Source organism: Schistocerca gregaria, chromosome X (assembly GCF_023897955.1).
Source record: "Schistocerca gregaria isolate iqSchGreg1 chromosome X, iqSchGreg1.2, whole genome shotgun sequence".
Taxonomy (NCBI): Eukaryota; Metazoa; Arthropoda; class Insecta; order Orthoptera; family Acrididae; genus Schistocerca; species Schistocerca gregaria.
In genome coordinates, this window is record NC_064931.1 from 754,000,316 (window position 1) to 754,025,799 (window position 25,484).

At 43.3% G+C, this 25,484-nt stretch overlaps 1 protein-coding gene across 1 annotated transcript in view; it reads right to left on the reverse strand.

The window, feature by feature from the left end:
• Positions 1-268: 268 nt before the first annotated feature.
• The window catches only part of LOC126299004 (circadian locomoter output cycles protein kaput), a 701,868-nt gene continuing 676,652 nt past the window's right edge, over positions 269-25,484 (reverse strand). Inside the window, exons 8-11 of the mRNA XM_049990634.1 lie at positions 21,129-21,270; positions 15,260-16,717; positions 4,282-4,382; positions 269-1,605 (exon numbers count right to left, since the gene is read on the reverse strand). Of these exons, the coding sequence (XP_049846591.1) occupies positions 4,310-4,382; positions 15,260-16,717; positions 21,129-21,270 (1,673 nt within the window). The 3' untranslated portion in view covers positions 269-1,605; positions 4,282-4,309. The remainder of the gene's footprint in view (positions 1,606-4,281; positions 4,383-15,259; positions 16,718-21,128; positions 21,271-25,484) is intronic.

Consider the following 25,484-nt stretch of genomic DNA (forward strand, 5'->3'; position numbering starts at 1 on the left):
TCAATATTTGTATTGAATTGGCAGTAGTCATTATTTCTAAATGTGTGTATGAGTGTTGGTACTAGTACTAGAAGTTAGATCTCACCATACAGTCAAACAACAGTGGTGATATATGAACGTATGCGAAGTAATAAAACCTGAGCTTCAAGTAACACTTTTCTTACCGTCTTTGTACCTCTGAAGGCAGCAGATCTTGAAATTGTTGGCAGGAATGTTGCACAACTTGGAAGAACTGGAAATCTCTTGAGGAATTAAGGACACTGGCCAGCATGGTATCAGAAGTTATTTTATTATAAACATGCCGTACATACTCATACGTCTGTAAACTAACAATGGACAATTTTCCTTTCACGGGCACAGTTTGTCACCGCCACTTTCGTAATTTTTGAGAAACTATTACGTTTACAAAGAAATCTAATGGACATTCGAAATATTGAAAAGCAGTGGAAAGAGAATTGTTTCATTAAAAAATTGAAAGCTTATTTTTGACCAAAGCGTACAATTTTAATAACATGATTCATATTTCTTCTTTTAAGAGAGAAATCATTCTTTGCATCATTCATTCCATAGTACTACCATATTCAAAGTTAAAGACGATAAATAAATAAATATATGAAAAACAATCGTTTCATATTTATGTGTAACACTTGAATTTTAAGCAATTGAATGTGTGTTGTTACTTACGTTTATAGTAGAAGACTACAGCCAAGGAATTAAAATTTCGAAAAAAATGTATAAATAAGCATTCTAAGAGACTAGATTACTGGTATATTGAATACAACCTAATTTTATTCGTGATTTAACATTTGCATTTAGCTGCACCAGAGATACAATTCAAAATTTCGTGACGTACTGTAAAAGTCAATACGTAACAGTTTTCACGAATTCTTCAGCAGTGCAGTGTTCTTCAGAACTGTCAGCGGAATCGAGGGTTCAGATCATAATACCATTATTCTGACTTGATTCAAATTCTATTTCCGCAATAGAATACGAAGAGTTTATTATTGTAAATGAAACACGTGAGTAACACGGTTAAGTAAATTTGTGTTTCAGGGGAAGTGAACCAACATACTTCTTTTATAGCACGTTAATGACGTACAGAAACATCACTTTTCGGTTGCGGTACAGTCACTTTTGTTTGACAGGTGCTGTAAGATTCCTGGACATTAGGAAGATGAGTTTCTGCAGATGACAGTATTCTACTGATCCTCCATCTTCAAATTCTTGTATATCAGGTGACACAAGGGTCTCACATCCGGTATAAAGCTTTACACAATAGTACACAACTTTACAGTACTTATTAAATCATCTACATTGTATATTACACGTTTTCTTACTCTTACAACAATAATCGACACGTATCACAGAAAACACTTATGTATATGAGAATAATTTACAAAGTTTGCGATAAAAGGAAACGTACCACAGTACACACATAGCTGTAATTAATGTAATAAGAAATACGTAAAGAATAAAGCGAATATCAATTAAGAATACAGACTTGATTAAATTATTTTACTTCTCTATACTAAAATGGCGAGAGGAATTGGTAAGGCCAGCAGCGATAACGCTGTTAAATTTCGCCCACTGCGTTCCGCTGACAACCTGGAAAAAATAAAACAATTGTTACTGCTTTCCTTTAACGATGTTACTTTTTAAAATTTATCAGTGTCGCTTGTTCATGGTCTGGCAACTAAATAGGGTCACAATATTTTTACTTTTTTGGAAGTGCAGATCTGTCGCCCAATTAACGGGCTCATTGCCTGATAGGCTCTATTTGAAGGAAGTGAGGTGACAGCTTAATGTCCCTCCACAAAGAAGGCATTAAGAATGAATCAAATGCCTATCTGGACAAACGAGGGGTGGGAGGCGGGGGAGGAGGAAATCGACCGCGGCCTTTTGGACGAATCATCTCTGTGTCCACCTGAAGTGATTTAGAGATACCACTGAAAACCTACACAATAGTGGCGCGGCAGCGATTTTAAATCTGTCCCTCCCAAATATTAATCGATTACCTTCATCACAGTATCACCTTGCTCGGTGAGGTCTTCCCCATTCTCATTACAGTTATGTACAGCTTAATATAATATAATATTTCAATTAAACTGAATTACCGTTTGGGGCGATACAGCACATTCTCAATGAACGATATGGTGCAGTGGTAAGATACTGCACTTTAATTCGGGAAGACCGTGGTCTAAACTTCTGTCTGGCTTTTCTGATTTGAATTTTCTGTGTTTTACTTGAATCACATCACGCAAAAGCTACGATTATGCAAGACTGACGTGCCTATCCCTTGGCTATTACTATTAACCGCAGATAAGTGGTTCGTCGCCAATGGCCAGAATATGATTGGAGAATTTGATTTAGCGTTGTTGTTCCCTGGACTAGCCTGTCACTGCCATCAATAACACTTTCGTACGTTATTGTTGTTAAAACAAAAACCAACGTCGCAGCATATTGTATTGTCATTTATGTCAGATTCCCTCTCAGTTTGTACAACGAATTATAATTCTTTAAATATTTGAATTATTTAGAAAGACTTTTACACTGCATTTGTGCCGCAAAGATGTGCAACCAAACATCTATTGTGATTCAGTTTCATTACAAAGAAAATAATTGGCTCTTCTGTATGTTGCAATCACTATTTAAAGGTAAATAAGGAAACTGTATTTTTTCATTGCATTACATGTGTATTACATTATTTACTTGTTCCTATGTAGTTCTCATACTTAGTACAACACGCGCAGCACAAAGAATGCCTGAATACTTCAGAGAATCAATGTATATAAACTATAAATGGTTTTTATCCTATTTCACACCAATTCCTCGTAATGAAACCGCCCCATTTCGTTGAGATATAGGAATAATGGTAACGACTGACATTTTCCGATACAATCCGCAACACCTCGATAATATACAAATCCAGCAGTTGTGAAGAGGAAGAAATACTTGTTATTTTACCTTCATAGAACATTTACATAAAGGGAACGTGGGTATTATTTTCTTGGAACATGCTGTCTGCTACTGGGAAAATAAACTGTGTCATCTGATAAACATGCCCATCTTAAATGGTTCATCGACCTTACCATTGATAGTCATAGCAGTAAGAACAAAACAAGGTTGACAGAAAGCATAGATTGCACTAGAGAGGCTGACAAATTAGTTGTAAAATATAAACGAGAACAACACAGAAAACACGATCAAAACGCCAAGAACACATAAGACAGGTATAGCTAACCTATTAATTCTCAATAAAGAATTTAAACATTTAAATCCATTTAAACATTATTTTAATCAAAATAATACGAAAAAGTTAATAAAGGACTATTTCAAGCTCGACACAAGGCATACAACTCAGATTCACTTATTTTAAGGCGCAAAATAATTCTAAGAGGGTGAAACTAATATTAATTTGACTAGTTGGTACTTATGCGTCAAAAATCAGTGCCTGTAGTTTACTAGTATTTTAAAGTAGAGTAATGTGGAATATGTATGGATGGTCCCATCAATGAAAGGTGTCTACTAACAAATAAAGAAATGAATAACAAGTTAGAAAATGAAGGAATTGTCAGGTTTTTGTAATCGCAAGCTAAGACGGCTGGGCGACCTACAAGGAATAGGAGACTACACCTGAAAAAAATAGTAGGGAAAGAATGTTTGTGACGAAAACCGTTGTGGGATAAAATATGGTTGATAATATGATATTACAAAGAGCTAGAAGTACTGAATATGTATGGCTGGAAAGAGAAAGCCAACAACAGAGAGACACGTAGGCAAATGGTTGTAGAAAACAGAGCATACAATGGACTGTAGAAACATGTGGGGTGACGCGGAAAATTGGCCCCGGTAGGTAGTCTACTCATCAAGGGAACCGCCGAGCCTATTGTTACCACCTCCTCCGCCACCCATCCTCACTTTTTGAAACACGGCGGAAAGTTATGGAGTACAATCCAGAGCATTGGCGGAAGGTCTGATGATTAAGAACTTTGTGCCTTTGCCGGTCAAATACTGGTGGTGCAAATTTCTGCCACCACCAGGGTTCAAAATGGCTTGCTCTGGACCAAGTGTCGATGAATTAGCGTGCATTAGAACACAGGCTCTGGAGACTGGTCTTCGATGGTAGTATACAAAAAATAATTTATGGTTCAAATCTGTTAGACAAGGAAAAGGAATAATTGTTTACATGGCAACAAGGGAAGAACAAAAAAAAAAAGGCCCAAAACTTGTAAACAGGGCCTGGTAATCATCTGTTACATTACTGAATATACATGTACTAACCTTCAATCGTGGTTGAGTAGAGTGTTGGTCACCTCAGAGATTGACAGCAAAGGACTCCCGTCCGGTTTATCTGTGGATAGCCGCTGTCGTTGACTGAGGTGCTGAAACCAGTACAGCAACGAACAACTTTAGAACACTGTCGAAGTTTTTTGGAGCATAGTATAACTAAATGGCCATACGATCAACTAACAGTTAATTTACTATTACGAAATTACTGTAGATGACACCTAGACTTCTGGTTGATAGGTGCTAAGAGCGCGGAGCACAGTTACACTAGCAAGTTACTTTCCTTGCAAATCTAATTTGGGGCGTTTACTGTAAGCTGTTAATACAAGTTTCTAAAAGATGTGCGGAAATTTCCCTTGAAAACGTGCATTGCATGGATAGTGATTTGAACAGAAATGAATTTCCAGAGACGTAGTGTACCCATATTGTATGAAAAAATGTGTAAAAGCCTGTGTTCTAAAACTGCATTTGTTACGCGAAACAGCGGTCGTAAGTTCCTATTCCACTGCTAATTCTTTGCTTTTGTAATAAACTAACTGTGATAACAATAACCACCAAAGGTAAGGGAAAGCTAAGAGCACATTACTCAGTAGCCACATTACATGCTTTATATCTCATGTTCCCGTGCTACAAAAACGATTCACGATGGGCATTAAACATTTCCCTAAGTGACGTCGGTGAATGATGAAATTATTTTTCTACAAAATCGTACGCATTCCCTCTCTAAGTATAACGAGAGGGTAAAATATAACTTCCCTTTTTTCGCTTTTCTCACAAAAGTTTGAAGAGAAATTTCCTGCTGATTGATCTAGGTCTACAATTATCTCTTTCGACGACATTCAGAAACTAAAAAGATGGTTGTGTGGGCCATTGAGAAACTTGATAAACTGACACGAATTGTTGTATTTCTTTGCTAATTTTCTTGCATGTTTAGTATTACATCTATGTGTACTATATGTGACAAATATTTGCTGTATGAAAGAAAAGGGATCATGCATCTCATAAAAAGGTCTTTGATTCCAAGAACTAGCAAAGTGTACCCATTCTAGTTTTTTGCCTAGTTTTTTTACTTAGTTCAGTTAAAAAAATCGTAATGCAATTGAAAACTGAAATGACGTATAAAAAAAATTGGGAACGAAACAAGCTCACTCTAGAGCGGAACTGTGTGATATACTGGTTAAAAGAGGGTCATTGAAATAATGTTTAAGTTAATATACGAAGATATTACCGAAGAAGTCCGCGGTTTTTTATGTAGGGCAGATCAGCTTACCGAAATTGTGGGATCTACTTTGAGACATATAACAAACATTTCCGCTTAAATTACATATTTTAGGCACAGGTTGCTTTAAACAAAGAACTTAAGTCTGTCTGAAGTCAATAATAGATCCTTGCAGCAATTATTAATGAGACAGTTTCATGTGAAAGTCACTGCGTGTAAAATACGTAATTTGTTGACTGACGCAAAAATTTGTTTCATTTAAGATCAATGCATAATTATTAATCGCAGCCGAATCACTGTTTTAAATCATGGACTGTACTGTAACAACAGCACTGATCTAAACAGTAAATATTTTACGTAAATCGTGAAATTGTGCATAACTTAATAAGTAGAAAATATACTCGCAGGAGGCAAATATGCTGAGCAGAGCTTTAAAAGAGGCGGTTAGGATACCTGGAAACTAGGTAGTGTACTTTTCTGTGACAATTGGGGTCAACCAATCAGTGTTACTATAAAAAGAAGATAAGAAGGAAGGAAGATTACAATTTAATGTCCAATCGACGTCAGGGCTATTAGGGATCAATGGTACAGGAAAAGAAAATGTGTTGCTCAGAACTTCTGGAAATATCAGCTACACGTGTGACTGTAGAAATATAGGCGCTCCAGTAGCGAAGGTGTTTAGTGCTGACGTCGGTAAGCGTGGGGATAATACGACGCCTCAGCAGCACGGCCTACCGGGGCCTTACATTTGTAATCTACGAATCACTGTCAGCTGTTGAGAAGCTGACGAATACTTTTTATTGCAACAGACGTTAAAATTTCTCCCGATTCTATTCATGGACGAAGCGTGAGCAGAATGCCCACTTGGGCCTCTGTTATCTGCACAGACTCTGCGGGAGTGATATGGTTGACATACTTCGAGAAGTGTAAGACCGTTAGTGACACATGAATGCTATACACATAACATGCAACTTCACCCTATGTGTGATGGCTCCCTAGGTTTCAGGTTAGAGATCCGAAAGTTTTTGGATTTATCCACGGCTAACGCTATGACTGCTCTGGCGCCTAACCTCACTTTCACCTCCGGCAATATTTTGTATATGTGACAATGCCAAGTTTCTACGGATCATTCGGTTTTCAGGTAAAAGGAAGGCAGAAAACCACCATACCTAAAAATATTATGATTAGTAAAGCACTGTGGTAACAAATCAATCAGTGTGTTGATGACTGTTTCCCTTCTCACGTCGCGCTTTTACAAGACAGTAGAAGGCATAGATTGTGAAGATTTGGACGTTACATACCAGCACAACTAGCTGAAGTGAGTGTGCATGCTCCATCTAATCAGTGTCACCAGACAACTCTTACTGTTGAAACGATTTTAATTTCAGTCTAGTGTTCACAAAGTTCCACATTTTTCTGACTTGTGTTGGAGTTGCTACTCTTCGAATATTTGTCGGCATTTCTCTTTTGATAAATTACATTTTCCTCATCTGAATACAAAAAATGTAGTGTACAAATCTTTACACCATAGGGAAACAACACTTTAACGACGTAAGACCTGATACTAAACGTGCAAAAGGAATAAAAAACACAATAAAACATCAAACAATTCGTTGTTTCTGTTATATGAAAGTGAATATACAACGAAATTATACGAACAAGCAAAGTAACACGAAATACAAAATAATTAGTACACATTCCAAATATATAGCTACTCGTATAGGATTAGTATATGTGAAAGTGATTATTGCGTGCCACTACGACGTAAAAAAGGTCAAGAATCCAGCAAACAAACAAAAATCACTGTTAGATAATAATTTTTCATTATTTAATGCGAATAAAGGAATGAATATTTAAGAAAATACGTGGTAAGTGCATTCGGTGAACATGAGATTATGAAACCCCTAAAATGTCGTAACTGTGAAAAAGAGAAAAAAGCCAAAAATGATGATGAAGTGAAATTCCATGTGTGGAAACTGACAAGAGATTTTCCCTTGTGACATATTATAAATTGCATCCTAAACGAGGATAAATACGACCGAAACAGAACTTTGTACCATACCACAGATTAGGTGCATGACAATACACAAATGATTAGGGTTACAGAACTGCACATGGCCCCTGATTCTGAGAATTCAGTTTGGTGTGAAACCCAAGAAGCTGCAATCAGAGCGTCTCTGCAGTGTGTCAGACGGCGAGGAGGATCTGGATATATTCCTTGTATTCCTTGACAATGTTCCTCAACGTGGTTTGTATACTAGTCCACAAAACAGCAACAGTACTTACTGTAGGACATCAACGAAAAAGATAGCGATCAGCCATATCCGGGGCAAACGAGCAGGCCAAGGAAACATAGTATCCATCGTTTTCCGACGAATGCTTGCACATTATATCCACTATTCTGCTGAAATATTGTATGTGAGAATACTAAATGGAAGATTAGTACATAGTACCTCACGCGCTAAAATCATCTTGATGAAGCAGTCAGCGAATTTTTACAATTTACAGTCTCATTTGGTATCGGAATCAAGATGCAACGTGACTTTGCTTTGTATACACAAAGCATTACCAGAAAGGAAAATGGTATTCACTTCCATAAAAAACCTTAAGGACATGTGAGATGTAAATCTGAAGATTCGACTTTGTAGCCAGACGGTCACATTTTTATATTTTTAGTTTTTTATACTTTAACAAAAGAGAATTATTGACTTTTTTTTGGCATGTCTTCCTCCATATTTATGTTTGTTCATGCATCTGCAGTTAACACTTAAAGAGCGCCATGTGCACAAGAGTGAGTGAAAACCTTTTATTGAGTACGAGTTTCTATCACAAAGATCGTCAGTTCCATTAAAATCAAGCCAATGTAACTAACATAGCTAACACTGCGACGTCAATAGTAAAATCTAATCTGACAAAGGGAGGCCACTACGTTGGGATGACGGATTTACTTCAAACTTTGTAAACTTTTAGTAGGCCATTAAAACAACATAATGCGCAAGGAGTAAGGTGCACTACTCTAGAAATTCCGAGAAAATCGCAAGAGAAATTTTACGCGTGTATTGTATACGTATGTGTCTGTGCGTAGATGATAGAGGTTAGGGTTCTTGGTGGTCAAGTAGTGCCGGCACGCTAGCTCAGCGTGTTCAGTCAGAGGGATATTCGCCCTCTACAACAAAAAACTGAATAAATGGTTCAATGATGAACTTGAACCGGTATCGTGGGACGTCCACCCCGAACTAATGGAACGAACCGTGCGGAAAAGAGAGAGAGAGAGAGAGAGAGAGAGAGAGAGAGAGAGAGAGAGAAAGTGGTTAGACTTGGAGCTTCGAAAGACGAACGCATGTGAGCCTACGGCTCGACTCCCGATGAAACTTTTAGTTCTTGCTACATTATCAACGTCTCACCACTTTTCGCAGGTTAACTGTCAAATGGAACTTGCCTCTGTGTCTGCAGCTCAAAGCGTCGAGGTGCAAAGTAGCTCCGTGTACCGTATCAGACTGCATGTGTAAGGGAGTTCGCAAATCCCGACAGACATACATTTTCAGGAACTGTACGCGTTTCTTCATTTTCTTGTCGGTATTAATCAATATATTTGTTCTAATAATTAAATTTAATTCAAAATAGAAAGTAATCAAACAACACGAAATTCACTGAAACTTGATGCAAATACACGTGGTTTTTTAATTATAGTACCTCTCAAATGTCATGTAAATTAAATATTACGACCAGTTATGAAAGAAACATAGTTTAAAAATTATCTTTGAAATGGATTCGAATTGTCGCCTCATACACGTTCATCTAACAAAGCTCGAAGACTAACCCACTTGACCACCATGAACTCTAAGGTTCAGCACCTACGGACAGATACATCAGGTACATAATAGACGCGTAAAACTTATCTTGCGATTTTCTCGGAATTGTCAGATGTAATGAATCATCCTCCTCTAGCATTACCTTGTTTATTTTTTATTTTTTATAGAGGTAACCGATACCATGTATAATCTCGAATCTCTCATAGGTTAAAATTATCTCAGCTGTTTCATTAAAATAATTCATATGATTTTGTATACGATGTATTATATTTCAGGCTAAAATAAATAAAAAAGAAATTAATGCGTTACAATCGACATGTACTAACAGTTAAAATTACTCTTATTTTGAAAATATTTGAAATTACAAAATTTGTAGTATACTTAAAATTCAAATTATTAACTGCGCAATCAAACGCTAATTATTAAATTTGTTTCTGGATTTATTTGTGAAATAATGATATAATTTGGTAAAGATTTTTCTCCTGTCGAGAAAGTTTCTAAACTCTTTTGCTTTGTAAACTCTTTAGAAACTGTGAGTACTGCAGAATGTAAGTAGTGGTGGGCATGCCTCTGATGGAAACGCACGTATTTTCCTAAACTTGTCAACAAGAACGTAATTATTGGTTTTTTCAACGTGGAAATTGTAAAGTCAGTGTGATTTAGGAGAAGGAGATAAAATAAAAAGATATTCATAGCAACAGGCAATTCTTCAACAGTTATTTTGTCATCATGAACCTAAGAAATCGAAATTTTCAGCTGCATGAAAGTACTCCTAGACAAAACTTTGAGCCATCGACAACAACAACGAGATAATCAAGATAAGTAAAAAGTTCTTCCTTTGTAATCTTAGTCTACTCGTAATTTTCAAAAATTTGGGCAAAGAACGAGTAGTTTATTGGTGATGTGTGCTAGGGTAAGATTACACAGAATTGCGCACCTTACTACTTGCACGGATGTTGTTTTAATGGCCTATTAAAGGTGCACAAAGTCTGAAGTAAATCTGTCATTCCAACTTCGTGGCCTCCTCTTCTGAGTAGTTCTTTCATAAACACATCCAATAACAGAAAATCACGACATCGTAGCTATAATGCTATATTATGGGTGCTTTTATGTGTTCAAATACTTTATTTCGTGAAATGTTTGTTATGTTGAACAAAGGGTATATTTTTATGAGCCGCATCGTTTCACATTTATGACAATCATTCCCTGGGCTATATCTTCACCATAGAAACTGATGGCAGTGTTCCCCAATGTACTCTATCTGATCAAAAGTATGCGAACACCTTTTGTAATACGGAATTGACCACTAGATGGCACGACAGATGGACTTGCCAACATAAAAGGAGGCAGGGAGTGTCGTGTTGTTAGGAGAGAAGCAGTAACCACAAAATGGGTCGGTCCGGAGAGGTCAGTGACTTCGAACGTGGACTAGTCACTAGATGTCATTGGAGTAACAAGTCAATTAGTAAAATTTCAATCCTATCAAAGCTACCCAAGTCGACTGTTGACGACGTGACCGTGAAGAGAATACTCGAAGAACAACACATGTGAACCAAGAACTGGCAGACCTCGTATCATCTACTGTCGGAGGGGCCCGTCGACACTTGCAGAGGGTGATTGTAAGAAGTCACACGAAATCAGCGGAGGGAATCATTCGTTAATTTCAAAGCGCCACCAGAAGCCCAGGTAGCACAATGAGTGAGACTAGCGAGTCCCAATGGTAGAGCAGTTCCTCAGAAGCCATGCAATTCCACACTGAAGGGCCAAAGAAGCTGGTATAGGCATGCGTATTCAAATACAGGGATATGCAGACAGGCAGAATACGGCGCTGAGGCCGGCAACGTCTATATAAGACAACAAGTGTCTGGCGCAGTTAGATGGGTTACTGCTGCTACAATGACAGGTTATCAAGATTTAAGTGAGTTCGAAAGTGGTGTTATAGTCGGCGCACGAGCGATGGGAAGTACCATCTCCGAGGTAGCGATGAAGTTGGGATTTTCCCGTACGACCAGTTCACGAATGTACCGTGAATATCAGGAATCTGGTAAAACATCAAATCTCCGACATCGCTGCTGCCGGAAAAAGATCCTTCAAGAACGTGACAAACGACGACTGAAGAGAATCGTTCAACGTGAAAGAAGTGTAACTCTTTCCTAAACTGCTCCAGATTTCAATTCTGGGCCATCAAAAAGTGTCAGTGTGTGAACCATTCAGTGAAACATCATAGACATAGGCTTTTGGAGCCGAAGGCTCACTCGCGTACCCTTGATGACTGCACAACACAAAGCTTTACGCCTCAACTGGACCCGTCAACACCGACATTGGACTGATGATGACTGGAAACATGTTGCCTGGTCGGACGAGCCTCGTTTCTAATTGTATTCAGCGGATGGACGTGTACGGGTATGGAGACAGCCTCAAGAATCCATGGATCCTGCATGTCAGCAAGGGACTGTTCAAGCTGGTGGAGTCTTTGTAATGGTTTGGAGGGTCTGCAGTTGGAGTGGTATGGACCCCTGATACTTCTAGATACTACTCTGACAGGTGACATGTACCTAAGATCCATTGATGACCATTATGCATTCCGACGGACTTGGGCAATTTCAGCAGGACAAAGCGACACCCCACAAGCCCAGAATTGGTACAGAATGGAACCAGGAACACTCTACTGAGTTTAAACACCTCCACTGGCCACCAAACTCCCCGTACATGAACATTATGGAACATATCCGGGATGGCTTGCAAAGTGCTGTTCAGAAGAGATCTCCACCCCGTCGTACTATTATGGATTTGTGGACAACTCTATAGGATTCGTGCTGTCGTTTCCCTCCAAGACAACTTCAAGCATTAGTCTAGACCATGCCACGTCGTGTTGCGGCACTTCTGTTTGCTCGCGTGGGCCCTACACGATATTAGGCAGGTGCACCAATTTCTTTGGCTCTTCAGTGTGTAATCAATGCTAAGCGGCGCATGCAGAGGTGTAAAGGGCGACGCCGCGGGGTACTGTATGACTGGAAACGAGTGATTTGGTGTGATGAATCACGCTATACCCTGTGGCAGTCCGATGGTTTTCGGTTTGATGAATGCGTGGAGAACGTTATGTGCCATCATGTGTAGTGACAACAATGAAGTGTGGAGGAGGTAGTGTTGCGGTATGGGGGTGTTTTTCGTGGTTAAGGTGTTGTCCCCTCACTGAGCTTAAGAGTACGCTAAATGCGGAAGGATATGAACGCACTTACACCATTGTGTACTGCGTACAGTAGAGGAACAGTTCGGAGATGATTTTTTCTATCAGTATGACAATGTATCCTATCATAAAGCAGCATCTGCGTGGCAATGATTTGTGGACAATAACATTTGTGAAATAGACTGGCCTGCCCAGAGTCTCTTCCTGAACCCAATGGAACGCATTTGGAAGCGTCACAACTACGACTTCACTTCAGACCACAGCGTCTAACATCATTACCTTCTCTGGTTTCTACTCTCGAGGAAAGAATGGGCTGCCATTCCTCCACAGACATTGAGACACCTTACTGAACGTTTCCTAAGCAGAGTTTAAGCCGCCGTGAAGGCGAAGGGTGTACACAGCCCATATTGGTGTCACTGATGTCGAGGAGTGGGTGTCGAGATACTTTTGATCAGATAATGGAATTAACTGTACGTGAAATGACAACGATCCTATGTGAATGCCTCATGCTAAAGCTGTAGTGATGTTGTGCAGTATAAACAATATTAATATCAACAGTGTGCGTTTTAATTTCTCTGACTGTAAATGCATAAAACATTATGCTGAAAAAGTTTTCTAAAATTATAGTTATTCTGCACTGAATGCTATATGTAGTGCTATATAACCTACTGCAATACGTACTAATAACAAAATGCAACAAAGGATATTGTTAGGTAAAGTAAAGAAATTAGGTTACGAACCAATAATCATCTCTTACAACTGAGTGTTATGTCTGCATACCCAGAAAGTGTTAAAAAACTTAAAATTTATATTGCAGTTACTGTAATTAGTGAAGCACAAGCAGTTAAAGTTTGACATGCAAGTACTGCAGTAATTTACTGAAATACTTCTACAACAACTGCACGCAGTTATAAACATCTGCTCTATGAGCTGCTGTCATTGGTTGTTGTCAAATGATCTTATTATGTGCCGCGACACTAAATGCTGAGAATTATTGTAAGGCAACGTACTGAAACACGAAATGACATGCTGCAAGAAAAAAATCCGCTCGTTGAACTATCAGTTCCCGTGCAGAGTAAAAAAAAAAGAGTTGGTGTGGTATTATGTCGAAAAATGACGGATTAGATACATTAAGTCAATGGTGCTCTATTTCTGTCTTTTGTGTCGCAGTGGTACTCAGCACTCCCTGTATTTAGATAAGAACATTATTTGTAAACCAAACGAATGAGTAACCAAACAACGTAACTAAGAAGTGCCTGCAGTCGGCAATCCGGTTGATAAAACTGCCTTTGACAAATTACGTACGCATCACAGATGACTGAATTACTACGTTGCATAACGTCAATGATTACGAATCAGTTTCTATTCTCACACGACGCTGAATATTTTAAATTTGCGTACAGAGCTGTGTTACATAGTTAGTGTGGCTGTAAATTATTGTCTACTACTCGTAAGTGTCTTGTACATGCTGGACAGCTTATAATTTCGAGAGAGGAAGAACTGACTGCAGTTAGCTATAACATATAACGTCCACTGCACCGACTAACATTATATCTGCTGTTTATCGTTCGAAACAATTTTATAAGATCCCGTGCGTAGCACCTGATCTATTACAACTGGTTCAACGAGATGCACGAAACCAATGCAGTGGATTGGAAAGTGTTTGCTTTATGAGAAAAACAAAAACTTTTAGCAGACGTCTTCAAAGAATTGAAAGCCGTGTTTTTCTGTGCTTTTATGTGACAAGCGCAGTGTGACAGCCCGCCGGTGTGGCCGTGCGGTTCTAGGCGCTTCAGTCTGGAACCGCGTGACCGCTACGATCGCAGGTTCGAATCCTGCCTCGGGCATTGATGTGTGTGATGTCCTTAGGTTAGTTAGGTTTAACTAGTTCTAAGTTCTAGGGGACTGATGACCACAGAAGTTAAGTCCCATAGCGCTCAGAGCCAGCCAGCAGTGTGACAGTAGCAATACTTTTTGATGTTTTGACATTTCACATTTTTTGCAGCTTTTAGACGTCTCTATATGTAGGCGACGCTGGACATAATTTGTTGGAATGATTTGATGGGATTTTCTTGTCACCGAGTACGTTCTTGTGGTATTGTGTTAAACAAGCGATGGTCGCAGATCGTAGAAACCGGCGGTACTGTGACAGCTATAGTAGTACTACGGGGCTCTGTGCGCACGTGTACGTGACATAGTTTACGTTTTATTTCCGTCATATAAATATTCCCGGCTGCTGATGGCAAAAATGAATATATGGAAAGTAAAGCCTACCTGTTGTTAGCGATCGTTAATTATTCATGGAGCCGACGCAAGTTGAGCCTCGGAGGGTCATCTGCAGGTAATAGAAATGAATCGACTCGGCTCAATAAGTGCAGTGTTCACGAATGGTACCGCTACGGTCGCAGGTTCGAATCCTGTCTCGGGCATGGATGTGTGTTATGTCCTTAGGTTAGGTTTAATTCGTTCTAAGTTCTAGGCGACTGATGACCTCAGAAATTAAGTCGCATAGTGCCATTTGAACCATTCACGAATGGTGTTAGACAGGCTCTTTACCATTTTATACGCAGTCGTATTACCAACATCGGCGGATTACATTGAGGAACGTACAGAAAACGCGGCCGCGGATGTGGCGCCGAGGTCGCGACTGCGCAATTCGACCGGCGCATATCCGAGTGTAAAGCTGCGCGCAGTTGCCGTACAGTAAGCTAGCAGCCACTTAAAGGCTAAAATAAAAGTGTAATGTTGACTCACTGGGGTGCGTGGTGGTGGTACGGAGTGGTGTAAGGATAGTACTGGTGGTACTGGTGCGCGGGCCATACCTCAGTGGCTGCGCCCGCCTCCGAGTAGGCTTGGTGCTGGGGATGCTGGGAGGGGTACTTAATCGGGGGCGAAACGGGCTCGGGCTTGGCCACGGAGCCCCACTTGCACGAGCTCCCACCCCCACCACCGACCGAGTTCATCTCGGCTAGCGACTTGAGCGGGTGGGTCGCCTTGTCCGACTGCGCGGGCGGAGGCGGAGGTGGCGCCGCGGTGCGGTACGGCGTCGCGCCGTTGCCCGCCGCTTGCGGCGCCGGCGTGGGCGGCGAGGGCGTCGACGGCGCGGAGGTGGCGGCGCTGCCCCACATGAGCACCGTCTGCCGCTCGCCGTAGTGCTGCGGCTGCTGCTGCTGCGCGGGCGGCTGCGGGGGCGGCGGGGGCGGCGGCGCCGCCTGGTGGTGCTGCTGGTGCGCCAGCACGTCCGCCTTCAGCTCCTCCATCTTGGGCGTGACGAGGACGGCGCCGTCCGTCGCGGGCGAAGACCCCGCCGAGTTGGACGACGACACGGGGGAAGCCTTGGCGTCGCCGGCGGGGGTGGGCTGCGCGCCGGCCGAGTTGGCGGGCGGCTTGCCCGTCTGCAGCTCGACGGCGAGGGGCGAGGCGGCGTACGACGCCGCGTCCAGGCACTTTGTGTAGGCGGCGCCGCCCCCGCCGCCGCCGCCGCCGCCGCGGTCCGCCAGCTGCTGGCACGCGTACAGCTTGTCGTCTTTGGCGAGGTGGTGGTGGTGGTGGTGGTGGTGGTCGTACGCGGGCAGGCTGCACGCGGCGGGCCGCGTCGACATTTCCAGGAAGCCGTTGCCGACGTACGGCGTGGTCGCCGCCGGGTGGTACTCGGGGTAGTAGGTCCCCAGCGGCCGGTACTGGTGGAAAAGGTTGTCCGTGGCGAGGAAGCGGTTGTCGAGCGCGGTGCTCGAGTACAGGCTCTGGTGGAAGTTGGAGTTGGAGTGCCCCATGTAGGGCCCGAGGCTGGCGTCGCCGCCCGAGGCCGCCTGGTACGGCGCAGCATACATGTTGTTGAGGTTGGAGTAGGCGGCGGCGACGGCGGCGGCGGCGGCGCTCGATGTGTCGACGTACTCGATGGCGGGGGCGGCGGCCGGCAGCTGCGCGGCAGACGTGGACACCGCGGCCGCCGCCGCCGCCGCCGCAGACAGCTTGCGCTTGGTGCGGCACGTCGACAGGAAGTCGCGCAGCTGCGTCTTGTAGCGCCGGTTGACGCGCTGCGGCGTCGTCGACGTGGCCGACGGCGACCCCGCGTGCTGCGGCGTCGACACGCCCGACGTCACCACCAGCTGGTCCGCGTCCGCGAAGTAGCTGTTCGTCAGCCCCGCGTCCAAGTAGCTCACCTTGAAGTCCATGGTGCGCTTGCCGAGCAAATCGCGGCCCTCCTCTTCCCTGTGTGCGGAAGAAAAGTCTCACATCAAGGGCTACTTCAATAAATATACACTCCTGGAAATTGAAATAAGAACACCGTGAATTCATTGTCCCAGGAAGGGAAAACTTTATTGACACATTCCTGGGGTCAGATACATCACATGATCACACTGACAGAACCACAGGCACATAGACACAGACAACAGAGCATGCACAATGTCGGCACTAGTACAGTGTATATCCACCTTTCGCAGCAATGCAGGCTGCTATTCTCCCATGGAGACGATCGTAGAGATGCTGGATGTAGTCCTGTGGAACGGCTTGCCATGCCATTTCCACCTGGCGCCTCAGTTGGACCAGCGTTCGTGCTGGACGTGCAGACCGCGTGAGACGACGCTTCATCCAGTCCCAAACATGCTCAATGGGGGACAGATTCGGAGAGCTTGCTGGCCAGGGTAGTTGACTTACACCTTCTAGAGCACGTTGGGTGGCACGGGATACATGCGGACGTGCATTGTCCTGTTGGAACAGCAAGTTCCCTTGCCGGTCTAGGAATGGTAGAACGATGGGTTCGATGACGGTTTGGATGTACCGTGCACTATTCAGTGTCCCCTCGACGATCACCAGAGGTGTACGGCCAGTGTAGGAGATCGCTCCCCACATCATGATGCCGGGTGTTGGCCCTGTGTGCCTCAGTCGTATGCAGTCCTGATTGTGGCGCTCACCTGCACGGCGCCAAACACGCATACGACCATCATTGGCACCAAGGCAGAAGCGACTCTCATCGCTGAAGACGACACGTCTCCATTCGTCCCTCCATTCACGCCTGTCGCGACACCACTGGAGGCGGGCTGCACGATGTTGGGGCGTTAGCGGAAGACGGCCTAACGGTGTGCGGGACCGTAGCCCAGCTTCATGGAGACGGTTGCGAATGGTCCTCGCCGATACCCCAGGAGCAACAGTGTCCCTAATTTGCTGGGAAGTGGCGGTGCGGTCCCCTACGGCACTGCGTAGGATCCTACGGTCTTGGCGTGCATCCGTGCGTCGCTGCGGTCCGGTCCCAGGTCGACGGGCACGTGCACCTACCGCCGACCACTGGCGACAACATCGATGTACTGTGGAGACCTCACGCCCCACGTGTTGTGCAATTCGGCGGTAGGTCCACCCGGCCTCCCGCATGCCCATTATACGCCCTCGCTCAAAGTCCGTCAACTGCACATACGGTTCACGTCCACGCTGTCGCGGCATGCTACCAGTGTTAAAGACTGCGATGGAGCTCCGTATGCCACGACAAACTGGCTGACACTGACGGCGGCGGTGCACAAATGCTGCGCAGCTAGCGCCATTCGACGGCCAACACCGCGGTTCCTGGTGTGTCCGCTGTGCCGTGCGTGTGATCATTGCTTGTACAGCCCTCTCGCAGTGTCCGGAGCAAGTATGGTGGGTCTGACACACCGGTGTCAATGTGTTCTTTTTTCCATTTCCAGGAGTGTACATCCAAGGGCGTCAAATCTCAATTTTATGGAAGGAATCTCCAACCTACACACACAGACATACACGCACACACTCACGCGGATCACAGATATCGCAAATAAACATTAGATGCGAGAGTTGCCCACAAACTATTGCACCGAATTTTTCTTTTCGATCGGAAACAATGCTATGAATGTGAAACGTTACGTATTGACACTACTGGCCATTAAAATTGCTACACCAATAAGAAATGTAGGGTATTCATTGGACAATTATATTATACTAGAACTGACATGTGATACATTTTCAGGCAATTTGGGTGCATAGATCCTGAGAAATCAGTACCCAGAACAACCACCTCTGGCTGTAATAACGGCCTTGATATGCCTGGCCATTGAGTCAAACAGAGCTTGGATGGCGTGTACAAGTACAGCGTCCCATGCATCTGAGTAGTGACTGACCTATTGTGACGCGCCAGTTGCTCGGCCACCATTGACCAGACGTTTTCAATTGGTGAGAGAAAGGAGAATGTGCTGGCCAGGGCAGCAGTCGAACATTTTCTGTATCCAGAAAGGCCCGCACAGGACCTGCAACATGCGGTCGTGAATTACCCTGCTGAAATGTAGGGTTTCGCAGAGATCGGATGAATGGTAGAGCCATGTATCGTAACACATCTGAAATTTTTCGTCCACTGTTCAAAGTGCCGTCAATGCGATCAAGAGGTGACCGAGACGTGTAACCAATGGCCCCCTGTACCATCACGCCGGGTGATACGCCAGTATCACGATGACGAATACTCTCTTCCAATGTGCGTTCACTGCGATGTCGCCAAACACGGGTGCGACCATCATGATGATGTAAGCAGAACCTGGTTTCATCCGAAAAAATGACGTTTTGGCATTCGTGCACCTAGGTTCGTCGTAGAGTACACCATCGCAGGCGCTCCTGTGTGTGATGTCGGAAACGTGATGGTACGCATTTCTCCTCCTTACACGAGGCATCACAACAACGTTTCAGCAGGCAACGCCAGTCAACTGCTGTTTGTGTATGAGAAATCAGTTGGGAACTTTCCTCATGACAGCACGTTGTAGGTGTCGCCACCGGCGCGAACCTTGTGTGACTGCTCTGAAGAGCTAGTCATTTGCATATCACAGCATCTTCTTCCTGTCGGTTAAACTTCGCGTCTGTAGCACGTCATCTTCGTGGTGTGCAGTTTTAATGGTCAGTAGCGTACATCCAGGGTTGTCAAACCTCAACTTCATGTGAGGAATCTCCAACTTACACACACACACACACACACACACACACACACACACACACACACACACACACTCACTCACTCTCACGCATATCACAGATATACATTAGATACGAGAGTCGCCCACAAACTAATTCACCGCATTTTTTTAGTCGGAAACAATGCTATAGATGCGAAACGTTACGTATGTATTATTTGAAGTCTCTTGAGTGAGATCAATATAAACATCATTTCCGCTCTCTTTATTGCTCCTCAAAACCACACATTGCATGTTGTACTACCATACAGTGAGACCTTCAGAGTTGTGGCCCAGATTGCTGTACACACCGGTACCTCTAATACCCAGTAGCACGTCCTCTTGCATTGATGCATGACTGTATTCGTCGTGGCATACTATGCGCAAGTTCATCAAGGCACTATTAGTCCAGATTGTCCCACTCCTCAACGACGATTCGGTGTAGATCCCTCAGAGTGGTTGCTGGATCACATCGTCCATAAACAGCCCTTTTCAATCTATCCCAGGCATGTTCGATAGGGTTCATGTCTGGAGAACATGCTAGCCATTCTAGTCGAGAGATGTCGTTATCCTGAAAGAAGTTATTCACAAGATGAGCACGATGGAAGCGCGAACTGACGTCCATGAACGCGAATGCCTCGCCAATATGCTGCCAATTCGGTTGCACTATTGATCGGAGGATGGCATTCACGTATCATACAGCCGTTACGGCGCCTTTCATGACCACCAGCAGAGTACGTCGGCCCCACATAATGCCACCCCAAAACAGCAGGAAACCTACATTTTGCTGCACTCGCTGGACAGTGTGTCTAAGGCGTTCAGCCTGACTCTGTTGCCTCCAAACAGGTCTCTGACGATTGTCTGGTTGAAGGCATATGCGACAGCCATCGGTGAAGAGAACGTGATGCCAATCCTGAGCTGTCCGTTCGGCATGTTGTTGGACCCATCTGTACCGCGCCGCATGGTGTCTTGGTTTCAAAGATGTACCTCTCCACGTATTTGGGAGTGAAGTTGCGAATCATGCAGGCTGTTGCGCACAGTTTCAGTCGTAACACGACGGCTTGTGGCTGCACGAAAAGCATTATTGAACATGGTGGAGTTGCTGTCAGGGTTCCTCGGAGCCATAATCCAAAGGTAGCGGTCGTCCACTGCAGTAGTAGCCCTTTGGGCGGCCTTTGGGAGGCATGTCATCGACAGTTCGTGTCTCTCTGTATCTCCTCCATGTCCGAACAACATCGCTTTGGTTCACTCCGAGACGCCTGGACACTTCCCTTGTTGAGAGCCCTTCCTGGCACAAAGTAACTCGTTCGAACCGCTGTATTGACCGTCTAGGCATGGTTGAACAACAGGCAACACGAACCGTGTACCTCCTCCGTGTTGGAATGACTGGAACTGATCGGCTCACGGACCCCCTCCGTCTAATAGGCGCTGCTCATGCATGGTTTTTTACATCTTTGGGCGGGTTTAGTGGCCTCTCCGAACGGTCAAGGGGACTGTGTCTGTGATACAATATCCACAGTCAACGTCTGTCTTCAGAAGTTCTAGGAACTGGGGTGATGCAAAACTTTTTTTGATGTGTGTATTCAACGGCTTTGTACAACAACGACGTTCGTGATGGGGGCGTGTAGGTGTTTAAATATTTAAAAATCGTATCGACATTTTATTGATGGTCTTAAGGTACTTACATGAGTGGCCGGTGCGTGCTGATGACGAAGTCTGGCTTGGAATTCTTGTAGACGAGCCTAGAGCTGGTCTGCAACCATTGCCACTGACCCTCCTTCGTCTGGAAGCGGTACGCAATCATTCCGGATGCGCCAGTCTTCAGAACTGTATTTGTAGATCAGAGGAAAAAAAAGTTGAGTTGTTAGTACACACGAAAAGGAAAGGGTTAAAAACGTCGTTAATGTTTAAAGATCAAGCCTATAAAATGCCTCCTCGGAGATTCAGAATTTTGGCCCATGTTGCAGTATATTTGGACGTTATTTGCTGTTTGTTTGGTATCTGACCCCTTGTTGATGGCGAGATCACTGGCTACAGATCAAAGTAATCCTCTCTAAAGAGGAAAACCGTTTCTACATAGTTTTGTGTAATAGTGTTTTGATATTCTACATATTTTTCATAAATTTTAGAGAAAGAATAAATGCTGTCGAAGTAAATATTTTACAACATAGAAGAAAATTAAGAGCACACACTCGGATAACGATTGCTGTGCGCTCAAGAGATTAAAGCGTATACTGATATCATCTGGGACCTCCTTTGGTTACTATTAAGCTGTGTAATATTTGAGAAAGGCTTTCCACTACGTTCTGATAGAAAGAGACGACATTTGACTCCATTCTTCCTGAAATATAAGGAGCAGGTGGTGGTGGGTATTTCAGTACATTTCTATGACAAGCAGTCAATGCAGAAATATATTCACTGTGGAATGCCGGCCGCGGTGGTCTCGCGGTTCTAGGCGCGCAGTCTGGAACCGTGCGACTGCTACGGTCGCAAGTTCGAATCCTGCCTCGGGCGTGGATGTGTGTGATGTCCTTAGGTTAGTTAGGTTTAAGTAGTTCTAAGTTCTAGGGGACTGATGACCACAGCAGTTGAGTCCCATAGTGCTCAGAGCCATTTGAACCAATCACTGTGGAATAGATAAATATGAACTGAAACGGAAGCTCTCTGCGGTAGGCGACGAGGCTAACGACTGTTTCGTATAATAAGCTTCAGCGTTCCACAGTCACAATCAGTTAACTTATTAGGTTTATCAGAGCGTAGTTTGGGATTAACGCTTACCTTATTTTGCCAATCCACAATTACATCGCTCTGAGTTGTGTAACTCTTATGCAAGCTTTCTTACAGTACGTCCGATCTCGTGGACTCAATCAAGCACCGTTTGTACACACTCATTTCTTTGTGTTTAAAAATCGTAACAGAAAACACTTTAACCTTCTTGAACCAGCATGCATAGCCTGGTGTCACACATAGCTCATTTAGTGGGGAAGCGAAAGCTTTTGGACACATAATGTTTCGTTGACCGATTTGTAGGATATATCCCAGAATATTAAATAAAAATTAAGTGCATCAATGGAAAGCTTGCAAATTACGATAAAAGCTAGCTGTAGAAACAAGAATGGTATCTATGCTGGAGGCTAATTTTGAGCCAGATAAAACTTGGAGCTTTAATTTTTTGTAAAATTTGCGTTAATGATTTCCCAGGTAAATGCATGAAATAATCTAAAGCTATGATTGTGGTACGCAAATGGCGCGTAATCGGATATATTCGGGCAGTGGAAACGAAAATAATCACGGTCCTCCGTCTCCACAAACATTACCGAACATCGCTCGCGCCCCGAGATCTACAGAGTTTTTAGTAACGATTTAGAAATACGCATGACATTATAGGTTACTGATGCACTGATGTACCTGCTACCAGAAGTATCAATTGGAAGATTTAAATATCGTTGTTTATATAACTAGTGCGAAATGAGGCGTTTAGCTGCTAAGCGATGCCCCCTCTCCGTATTTAATTTTGTAGTGCGCTACACCAAACAGCGGAATACATCATGTGAAACAGCCTAAGAGGCCTACAGAGTGAATGGTAATTCTCTCGGTACGGACAGAAACTAATATAGACTGAAATACGTCTCTTGGAACAGCTGTGCTTCTTAATCTTCATTCACTACCTGTTCCTCCTTATCTGCCATTTATGTGTTTCTCAGATCGTTTCCGAAGCAATCCATCATGAAGTACTGCTGCTATTTAAGTGGTCTGGATAAGTGGTCCATCTGAAACGACCGCGCTTTGAAAGAATGGTAGATATTGAGAGGAGAAAGGAGGAAACTGTAACGATTTTTGACGTGGGCAAGCGTTTAAAATCAATGGCGGCTGTGGTATTAGAGCACAAGAGCACGTGAACACCCTAACTATCTACACCTTGCGGATTTACTGTTTATTTTTCTTTGAATGCTGTGAAACGTAACATAGATGCTGCAATTTGAAAGATACGGCAATTAAATCTACTGCAGTACTGCTCCTCTAGACCACATGAAACTTGGCATCAGGTTCGCGAGCACACCTTCAGTCGTGCACGTTTTTAGGAGCTTTTGCGCATGAGCAACCCGCGTGACGTAATTGCCGTACGGGCAAATACGTACCGATTTGCAGTGTGCGATTTGCAGGGTGGATGGGGGGATTACCCCCCCCTCCCCCCTCTGCATCAGACCATCCCCTCCTCTGGTTTTAGTTTATGCATCCCACCCTGGGATGTTTATTTCCCACGCACTGGAGTAAAGCTTTACATATAACGTAAATTTGTGGAGCCGAACAATGGAAGTTTTTAATAAGTCTTACTATTAACGCTATTAATATGTTTCAGTTTTCTATCACCAGAATAAGTGCAACTTTTCACAAATGTGGCTCTACATTTTGAATTTCCCTCGTACATCTGTACCCGTATGTAGATGATTTAGTAAATAAGCTTTACCTATAATGTACTTTTAAAGATATAACAAGAGATGGCTTTTCTGATAGTGCATACGCGTCAATAGTGAGTTCCGGCATTAACATCTATTTATAAATAGCTGTTTAACCATGCGTAACGCCACGGTCCAAGCTAGTAACATATATAATTCTCCTAACACCCTAAGAAATCTCCCCCCCCCCCCCCCCCCCCCTCTGGTAGAAGCACAAATCGCACCCTGCAGATTTGATAACCAACGTGCATGGTTCACGATGTGCACAGCTAGCTCTTGCCACTCAACTAGAAGTTTGCGTCAGTGCCACCAGATGGTAGCACACTGCGAGCGACTTTATTCCCTGTTCGCTCGGCATAAATCCTGCTAAATGGGCTAGTACACTCTCCAGATATGCTAATTCACCTACTATATAGTAAAATCAGCTCAGTCGGCAGCATGTATTAAAGTTGTACTGACAGTAAACCTATTTTGTGGGTTTCTGAATGAGTTATAGTATACTAAGCTATGAATTTTGTCATAGACTACAGTAACCCATTTGAGGCACTGAGAATCATAAGGGCCTAAAGCACGTCATCGTCGATTGTGAGAGTGTAGTACTTGTTCATACTTCTGAAATCTAATTGATCTTATGGTGAATCAGGTTTATCTATGGTGTAGGCTAATACTGTTTATATGAAAATGGACGAAAAGCTGTATCACTGGCTTCTCTGATATTCACTGAAATATTGGGTCGACGACGGTGTGCTTTAGACCCTTATGGAACTCAGCGCCTTATTTGTATTCTAATGAAGTGACCATGTAGGTAGACATTACTACTTGAGTTTAATCGTTTTCACAAACGGCAGTTTGTGTTTGGAGTTGGTTATTTACTGTGCGGGAATCGGCTTTCGTGTGCAATGTGAACATGAACTATGTTGAATCTATTTTAAATGCTAACAGAAAAGTAAAGCTACGGGGACTGGTGCTTGGATAGCACAGTCGGTAGACCACTTGCTCGCGAAAGGCAAAGGTCTCGAGTTCGAGTCTCGGTCTAGCACACAGTTCTCATCTGCCAGGTAGTTTCATGTCAGCACACACTTCGACGCAGAGTGAAAATCCCATTCTGGGAACAGAAAAGTAAATTACCAGGAAAAGTTAACCGTAAAGGAACTACGGCATCCGAGACCAGAACCTTTGATTGAGACAGTGACGAACTCAAATAAGCGTATATACACCGAACATATAACAAGTAAGTGCACAGTTAGCACAAGTTCTTGTTTAGGTGTACCTTAAGAATATCTGATTTTCAGCTCAGAAGTAAATTCGTGAACTAATACATCTGATTTGATCCATTATAAACAAACTAATTAGGGAACTTGTATATTTGTCTGAAAAAATGAAAAAGCACGAAAACTCCCACTGACAGTAAAATACGAAACAGAGTTGCTAAAGCTTACATATTATATCATTATTGCCCTCAACTGTACTTAATTATGTACAAAAAGACAAAATTCCACAAAAACAATTCCTTCCTGTGTCAGATAAGTTGAGCATTTATTATTACTTTTATTATTGTTATTATTATAGGCAGTGGCTGTAGTT